The following is a 9004-nucleotide window of genomic DNA, read 5'->3' as shown; positions in this document are numbered from 1 at the left end:
CTATCCCAGCTGGACCCAGGACACTCACTCAGAATTTCATGAGCCAGAGCCCATCCAGGATTGCTTGTTTGTCTTGTCTAGGAACTAAGACAGCACTCTGCTGCATATTTAGTTATGTGGGGGGAAGGCAAAGTATTTTAAGATAAGATTATCTTCTGCTCCTTATCACAGCCCTCATGTAAAAAGTTTGCATGGCATGCAAAACAGAGTCTGACAGTAAGCCATTTGGTTTTGGGGACACTGCATATGAAAACAGCTTTACAGAGTAATGCTTTTTTGGTCGAATACTCTTATGAATTATTTTGTGTACATGACTAAAAAAATTTGTTGTGCAATTTTATGAAAATTAACCAAGAGATGTAAAGAGGTATGTGGGAACCTGGGGCTTCTGGAGGAATAAACTCTTTCATACCTGTGGCTGTTTAAAGCAGAAGAGCAGGTGAATAGAACCCTAGTCCAAGTTTCTCATTGCTGTAATAGTCTGACAACAATCAGAATTAAGGTAGTGGGAATGACAGTATAAAGTCAGTCAGAAATCAAAGAGCAATGAAATTTTACAAAGAGCAATGGATTTTATATAGTGGTGTTTCAGTTCTAGTTCTGCAAAGGGTTTTGTGTACATTTAGGGAGGGGAGGATGACTGGCTGCTAGTCCTTGCTGTGGAGTCAGCTGCAAGAGCAGAGTTCGAGGTGGAGGAAGAGGTGTGAAGATGGTGCAGAACCAGGATGGAGTCCTGTGAGGTTTTGTGTTTAGTTTTCCATCTTCAATGTTGGCACCAGCATGCAGCAAGTGTTAAAACTACATATCACTCTCACACAGAAAACAGAAATGTCAAGAGTCTGCAGCACCACCACAGCGGCAAACCGTCCTCTGCTCTCTCTGAGCTACCTTGCTCCTTTGTAACTCAAAAACCTTCAGATCCGTGCTCTCCCCTTGCAGTGAGGGTCAGAGGAAGCCTGGGGAACTTCTGTACAGCTAGTCAGCGTGTGAGCTGTTATCTGTACTGTCCAGGGCTTCCTGAGGAGCTGGGGTCCTGCTCTCCTCTTGGCAGAAGGATGTGGGAGGAGGATAAGACGGTGCTTTAAGCCTAGTTCTGCTAATTCTGCATCTCTGAACAAGTTGTTACTGCTATACAATAAATTCCCTGTCTGTGAGCTTAATAGTTATGAAATAATGGTTGCCCTCTGCTAATGGGTATCAGCAGTGGCTTGGTGAGGGGAGTGAATGGATGAGCCTCATGGGGATGTTCTGTGACCTGGGCAGGGGGGATGTGTATGTACTGGGCTAGACACAAAACATCTTTAAGGAGGACTAAAGCCATCAGGCTGCACACAAGGCTACCTTGGTCCAAGAGCATTCTGCAGGTCTCTGCTGTTCAAGAAGGAATTCAAGATGCTCTGGGCCAGAGAGAGATCCACAGCGCTCAGGGGAAAGCTTGATTTCCTAACGCAGTGGTGTATGTAGCTTTTTATTAGCTTTCATGCACTGCAGTAAAACTCACCCTGGTATTAAGCATTCATGGTGCCAGAGAAATGAGTAAAATTCAGGAGCAAGTAACTGCCTTTGTGGTTTCATGAGTACCTCTGTGTCTTTGCACTTCTAAATGCTGGCATAATAAATCCTGAAGTGCTTTTTTGCTCATAGCAGACGTGATTAATACAGCTGTTAGCTGGCATGTCTTCTAGAGGAAACAATTGGCAACCCCTAGGTGGATAAACACCGGAGGCCTGAAACCCCCATGATTTTCTCCACATTTGAGAACATTTTTATTTTATCTCTTAGTTTCTTTTTTTTTTCCCCTCTTCAAATCCATAATCAGACATGATGTAAAGACAGTTACTTCTGCAATAAGCATTTTGGAGAGCACCTGTTAAAGTGAAAATGCTCTAACGCTCTGCACAGCCAGAGCCCTTTGGGGTCCAGTGGCTCCCAGTGCAGTGTGAGCATCACGGCAGCACGTCCCATCTGCTGCCCTCCAGCCCCTCCTGCCCACCCAGCTCTGGGAGCGAGGGATGTCCAGGTATACAATAGCCTTTTTCCACTCAGCAGCTCTTCTGCAAGGTGAGAAGGGGGCCTACGGGAATTCTCAGGGGTGCTGAGCACTGTAAACTTCATGCTATAAATGCACCTTTCCTCTTCCTCATGCCCATCTGTGCCCAAGGAAATCCTGAGCAGGCCACAAATATCCTGAGTGGCTTTACCACATTTCCCTTCTGCTTCTTCCAGCATAATCACATCCACTGATTTCTGTTGTTTGCAGGTCTCATTCGCAGCTGGAAGTTCAAACCACCATTTATTTTCTGTATGAGTTCCTAATCTAGAAGTGGATCTAATTTGCTTTACCAAATTACAAGCAAATTAAGCTACACACGTTGTGTTATGTCCAGATGCATTGTGGAGCCTTCATGGAAGAGGAAAATATGTTTGTCATTGCCGTGAGATTCTTCTTTCCTTAGTATCAATAACTTTGTGTTCTCAAAAAATATAAAACTTCTCTATAAATGGCAGAGTTCTTCCTTGGGGCCAGAAGCTGGGTAGCTGGAGCTGCATGTCTCACATCTTTCATCCTCACAGCTCTTAAAGAATATCCTTGCCCAACATCCCAAGCTCTCTCTGTACCCTTGCAGTTCCTCCCCTTGCTCTTAGACGTACTTTGATTATCTGCAATATTGCATTTGATAGTATTACTAAATAGTTCTGAAGATTTCCCTTTTGGCAACCGCTTTTTCCCTGTCAAATGGCTTTTTTTTTTTTCCTTAGTTGTAAATCAGCTTTAGAGCCTTGTATGTCTAAGGAGAGTAAATACCCCACTGCTCCAAATGAGACAAGTATTTTGCATTTCCATTTCCTGACCTGGGAGAATTTTGTGCAAAATGCAGAAGTATCAAAGCGATAAAATAACATTGGTTTTGGTTCATTCTCTGCTTAGAACAGCTGATGGTATGGGAAACATCCAGCATTATCGAGACTTTGTAGAGATTTAATTCAAAGAGGGCAAATACTTTATAGGTACTGCTGCATTTCAGTGACAATTTTACTGATTGACAAATCTACAACACCTGAGGCTTTTTACATAATTTCTTAGTTTACTGATTTAAACATGAAATGTATCTAAAATACATTTCTTTCCCAGGAAAGTTTGCTGTCTGTCTGTGAGATGGACTCCCCGTCTGCGTGTAGAGCCACGAACATCGGCTTTAGTTTCATTCCACTATTCTGACATTGGGGAAATGCTGCTCCTCTTCAAAAAGTCTTTTTAATGCAACTGATTTGCAAGATTATTTTTTAGCTGAGAACAATTAAGAATTCTAACAGCTTAACTGGCTGTGATAATTAGCAGTCACTAAGCCTGTCTTTGGGGAAACACAGCACGCTGTCCTATTTTAGTCCTACTATAGTAAGGACAGAGAAAATCATGTAAATACCCATTGCTCTCCTGAGAGCTCCTTGGCCTGGAGAGCCTGGGCTGGGCATGAGCTGCTGCAGCGGTGATCTCTGCCCGCCTAGCTCTGAACGTGTGTCATTTTGGTAAACACAGGAGATAAAGTTAACTAGTCATCGTGATGCAAGCAAAAACTGTTGGCAGCCAAAGTGGAAATGCATGCTACTCCCTTCTTACCGGAAGGAGTAGTTTTATGTTAGTAACTCCTAGAAGCAGCCTTCTGGGCTCCTGCAGGTCCCCCGGCGTGCTCCCAGGCCAGTGGGGAGGCAGTGGGCTGGGGCAGGATGCTGGGCAGGCTGCTGGGGCGCAGCGCTGGGCTGTGGCGGCAAGGGGCTCGGCCAGTCCTGCACCCCGCCAGAGCCGTCGGTGACAAAGCGAAGGGCACACAGGATGCAGCTTTGCAGACAGCTGATCCAGGTGGGTAGAAAGGCTTTGGCTGCTGTTTTGTGCTGCAGCACAGAGGGAAAGGGTATTTGCACGAGAGGGTGAGAAAATGACCCTGGTTCTGGTCCGTGGTCGTGTTACTGCAGTGCTGCATCTCCTGCGGTTATAAATGCTCCCGAGACACGGAGCAAACTGGGAGCTCTGACTAGCACAGTGCACAGGGATAAAGCTTTTTGTGTTAAATAGTCCTCCTCCTATGGCAGGAAATACAAACTGATATTTCATGTCAGGGAACTTGTTAAATAAATAAATAGATAGATAAAGAAAGAAACGTGTGTTCCTCTTCCTACCCAGCTTCCAGGTTTCCAGAGGAGGACCAGTGCACATCCCTGCACGCGCAGGGCTGGTGCAAGTGGCAGATTTGCACTGCTTTGCTCCCCTCGATGCTCCCTGCCAGTTTACATCCACAGCTGTGCACTGGCGGCAGGCAGTGCCCTGGCTTACCTGGCAGGCAGCAGGCATGGGCTGCTTCCACATGGGCAAGCTGCCTGGCGTGGAGGTAGTTTCACTTTTTAATCTGTACCACCACCTCTTTGGAGACTCCTCACCCTAGCAGGCTGGGCTGTGTGGGGCTGCCTGTGCTCCTGTGGGATGGTTGTGGGTCTCCGGCATGGGGCTTTGCCCTTGTCTTTCCTGGGATGGAGCCTGGCCTTTTAACAATCCATCTTACTGCTTGCTGCAGATATGATTCAGACACTTGCTGATATTTCAGATGTAGCTCTCCTGGTCTCACTGGCAGTCTGTAAGAAAAATAGGAGAAGAAGGAGATTAAATTTACCTGGGGATCTGGTTGCCAAGATTTACACCTTGGATTTTTCAGACATTTACAAGTCCTGGCATGCATGAGCAGGCTGGGGGTTGAGGTACTTAATGTAATTTCACCATCTCAACACAGGCAGGACGGGGTACTCCCTGTGCCCTGTTCTGCAGCAGCAGTGATTTCCTTTCAGCCAAGCGCCAGCAATCCAGCAGCAGCCAGGGAATGGGAGACGCTGAGACTGGGGGTATCCTCATGTCCACCTGCATTCCCTGGTAACCCACAGGGCATGTCTAAACATCAGTCTCGTGTGTGCAAGCACAGGGCACCATAACCTGGCATCTTGGGTGCACCTACCTGGGTACATGAGCAGTCCCAGCTACCTAGCAGTGACCACCTGTACAGGTGCAATGTAATGCTTTTTGCAACGCAAAAGCCAGGATTTGGGCTAGCCATTGCTTACCCTATTTTTGCACGTTCTCCCTGCCACTGCCCTCATTGTGTCCTGTCATTGGGCTTCTTTCCGTCAAGAGGAGCCAGAGTCTCTTTCTCATTGTGCTCACAGTGACAGCATGCTAATGGCATCACCATGGTAGTCTGGTGGGGTGTAATGTGTCTTCATTAGAGTACAGTAATGTGGTATCCAGCTTGCATGAGAACAACTGCCAGCCTCCCACCAGGCTGTATTTTAACAGACCTTGTCTCTCCATCAGCACTTTTAGAAGGAGATGCTGTCCAGGAGTTATTAATGCTGCTGGCAATTTGCTTAACTGACTAGTTGGGCCATTTAAAAGCAACATGCTAGCAAGGTGAAAGCATGCTGCTGGCTTGGGTGATTTCAGCCCCAGATCCTTTCCCCCCTTAATCAGGAAGGTTAGAGAGATTTTTAGTTTAAAACCTACTTAAACTAAAGAAAAAAAAAGAAAAATTAAATAAGCTGCAAATGTAACAAAGCATCGCACACCGGCTGCTGAGTCCTTTTGACATTAGAAAGCACATTTGGCTCTCACAGAATAGAACAGTGCCATCCTGAACTTTCAATCCTTTCCCCCCTGTAACGACAGCTGTTTTCCTCTCCCCTTCTTTAAGCTTACTCATTGTTTTCTTTTATAAAATCTCGTACAGGTTACAAAGCTTTCAGAAAGGACAGAGCGCCTACAAATTTTGATAAGAAGGTGTTAGTATGGGCAGGACGCTTTAAAAAGGAGGAGGACATTCCCAAGTACATATCGTAAGTAGACCTGTCTGAATAATGTCTTTTGTAAAACAAGTGGCTTTGTAACTCAGAAGTCACCATTGTAAAAATATCATCCACTTTGGATTTTTGCATGCTTTGCTAGTGTTTATTGATTAGCAATTAATAATGCTGCATAAATTTAAAAAAGAATTTGGGGCTATACACAGCTTTGGTGACAGACATCTGCAACAAATTCATCACGTCTGGGCTATGGTTTCACTTCCTTGTTGAGGTATTTTGTTAAAGGATTGTCACTCGATTTTGAAGACCTAATGCTTCCTGACTTGTGACATCCTGGGGGCTCCTCCAGCTGGCCTTCCCCTTGCAGGTGTAAGTAAATCCCTGGGTGGATGCGATTTCATTAATTACTCATTGCCACTCTGCAGGCTCTTACAAGCATGAATTGTTGGATAAATGCTGTGGGTCACTCGTGGAAGGTGGTGGAGATTTCCCCGTGACGGCTGTGGCCATTCAGCTGCTTGGGAAGACAACTCTGGATGGACAGTGCCGTTGTCTGCTCCAGCTCAGGCTCAGCCTCCTGCTGCAGACAGATCCTTGTGGGGCTGATGCCAGCTGCCTGGCAGAGGGCTATGCTGCAGCGGGACAGGGCTGCGAAGCACCACATGCAGCTGGGATGGGGATGTGGCCACAAACCCAGTCACCACTTGCTATGCCTCTTTGCTGCACGAAAACTCTGTTGCTTTTAGCTAAAATGTCATGGCATTGCCTGTCCCTGGTGGCACAGCCCCAGTGTTCCCTGGTGCTGTGCAACGCCCCATGCCCTGCCTTGCAAGACCCAAAGCTGGGCACCTCATAATTCCATTATCATGATGGAAAGACTTCCCTGTCCTTGTTATTTTTCAGGTGTTCACTCTCACATGCAATAAAAGAAGGCAAGAGAGCAGCATTTGTTATTCCTGTTGCTGCTCATGAGTGCTGGGAGTAGAGTACCCCACCTGTGTGGGTGGGTGGCTACATCTTTCCTCCATGGGCTAATTTTTTGAGTCTTCCTCTAAGCACTTGCAGGAGGAGAAGGCTGAAACACATTGTAGGTTAACAGGCAGTTGCTGGAAGGTTTGAGAATTCATTACTCAGCCCCCCATGACCTCATTTCACACATGCTGCTGCAGGATGGAAACTTTGCTCTGTCCTCTGCAGGTCTGAGGTCCTCGATGCAGCAAGGAACAATGTCAGGATAAAGGCTTGCTACATCATGATTGCACTGACCTTGCTGGGATGTTTGGCCATGGTAATCACAGGCAAAGAAGTGAGTATTGTTTCTGTGTGAAGTGAACTAATCCACTTAACATATGGTCTATGTATGCTCTCTCTTTAAATAAGTGTCTGGGTGACAGATAGATTTGAGAATAAGTCCATATATAGGTTTGAGAATAAGTCCATATAAGCAATATTTGCACAGGATCTGTATCACCCCATTCTCTTGAGGAGAGATTGGTATGGGGAAGCACAACTTGCTGGTTAATGTGTTCCTTCTGACCCACTTTGCCATAAACCTGTGCAGTGCAATGCTCTGTGTCATGATATCTCAGCAAGAAGCTGGTCCAAAGGTTGTGGAGTAGCTCAGACAATTTCAACGACGCCTGGTCCTGCCCTGTGGGCCATGAGGTTCCTGTGGTCCTGCCCACCTAGCCTGTGTGTCACCATGGCCACCAAGAGCTGTGACACTTCTTCCCATGCCGCTGGTGGGGAAGGAGGGTCTCCAGTCTGGCTTGCATATCCCAGCACACCTGTAAAACAATTTCCAGTGTGATTTTCCTGCTAATCAGAGTTGCAAATGCTGAAAATTTGGTAAAACAAGGCAAAACTTTAACTTCTGTCACTGCAAAATATCAAAAAGGACAGTGGGGTGTCAAAGCAAGTGGTGCAACTGTGGGGAAATGTAGTGGTGGGAAGTACATTCATGCAGTGATTTTCACCATTTCTTTTCAAGGCTGCTAAAAGGGATCACACGCTGCTGAGGATGAACATGGAAAAGAAGGCTAAATGGAGGGCTGAAGTGGAGAAAGATCAGGAGGCAGCTGTTGGGAAGCAACAATGACTGGAAACAGATTTATTTTAACAGCAGGAGACAAGTGATTTGCACACATGGCATATGTACCTGTCTTAATTTAACTCCTCAGAGCTTTTTCATGGACACTGTCTCAGGGCAAAGAGTTCACTGCTTAAGGACTGCTCCATACGAACCAGGAGACTTCCAACAGTTGCTTTCTGTGGTCTTTGGCACTGGGTTCAACTGAAATACAGAAACCTCTTCTAAACTGAAAAGTGTGGGAAGGACGAATGCAGGATCCCCAGCTCAGGACCAGCTTTTTGTGGCACTGCTGATGCTCAGTGTGGCCATGGAGCTGTCTCCTCACAGCCAGGAACTCCAGATGCGGCTCTACGTCAGAGAGCATCACATTCTGTGCCCCCTAGGCCAGAGTGACCCAGGGCAGGGGCAAAAGGAGTCTGAAATATGTTTTACAGCCACAAAGAGGTCAATTATCTCTACCTCCAAGCCTTCTGCCATCGCTGTCACCTCCCTCCCTAGCCCCTCATGGGATCCTGTGGCCAGGAGAAATGGGAGACATGAGCATGGAGAGGGGCTGGGAAGATGGAGCAGATCCTGACAACTGACTTGGGCCAAAAGGGGCTTTGGGCCAGAGGAGATGACAGTGATGTGGAGTGCTAGTGTGGGCACGTGGAGTGGTTTGGTTGCTGAGGGGCAGCCCAGGGAACCTGTGCCTGGTCCAGGGAGCCTCGCCTGGAGGCACTTCTTACCCTCTTGTACCTCACTGGTTTTGATTTTTTCATCTTCTGCTTTCAGTCATTGTCATGAAAGTTCTCTTACACTTGCTTAGTTGTGATTTTAGTCAGAAGTAATTGTTAACACATGGTTTGCTAAAACTGGATTCTTTTTAATCATCATAGTTCATTAATTCATAATAAAACAGCTCTCCAATTACAACTAAAACAAACACATCTCTTCACAGCTTCATTCAAGGTGTCACCAAACTCTCTGGGATGACGTTTAACAGATGGGAGAGGTCCTAATGAAATATTGAAAGTTACATTTTTACAAAGTGATAAAACTTTAAGATAGGCCCCAGTTCATGCTTGGGGG

The 9004-nt window shown here is 46.3% G+C and overlaps 1 protein-coding gene across 1 annotated transcript; it reads left to right on the top strand.

Moving 5' to 3' along the window:
• Positions 1-3726: 3726 nt before the first annotated feature.
• On the top strand, positions 3727-7939 carry LOC104469063 (protein FAM162B-like). Its single transcript, XM_010083777.1, has 4 exons — positions 3727-3859; positions 5769-5874; positions 7039-7147; positions 7832-7939. Exons 1-4 carry the CDS (start codon positions 3727-3729, stop codon positions 7937-7939), a joined length of 456 nt encoding a protein of 151 aa, XP_010082079.1.
• The last annotated feature ends 1065 nt before the right edge of the window (positions 7940-9004 follow it).

The sequence above is a fragment of the Pterocles gutturalis genome, unplaced genomic scaffold (genome assembly GCF_000699245.1).
Source record: "Pterocles gutturalis isolate BGI_N339 unplaced genomic scaffold, ASM69924v1 scaffold11, whole genome shotgun sequence".
Lineage (NCBI taxonomy): Eukaryota > Metazoa > Chordata > Aves > Pterocliformes > Pteroclidae > Pterocles > Pterocles gutturalis.
The sequence above is the reverse complement of the archived record's forward strand: the minus strand, read 5'-3'. Positions and strand labels throughout refer to the sequence as shown.

Excerpts from the sequence above, each read along its gene's own strand:
- LOC104469063 (XM_010083777.1), top strand. The coding sequence starts at position 3,727 with ATGCTGGGCAGGCTGCTGGGGCGCAGCGCTGGGCTGTGGCGGCAAGGG. Across the intron at positions 3,860-5,768 it reads TTTGCAGACAGCTGATCCAG|GTTACAAAGCTTTCAGAAAG; the intron begins GTGGGTAGAAAG and ends AATCTCGTACAG. Across the intron at positions 5,875-7,038 it reads GACATTCCCAAGTACATATC|GTCTGAGGTCCTCGATGCAG; the intron begins GTAAGTAGACCT and ends TGTCCTCTGCAG.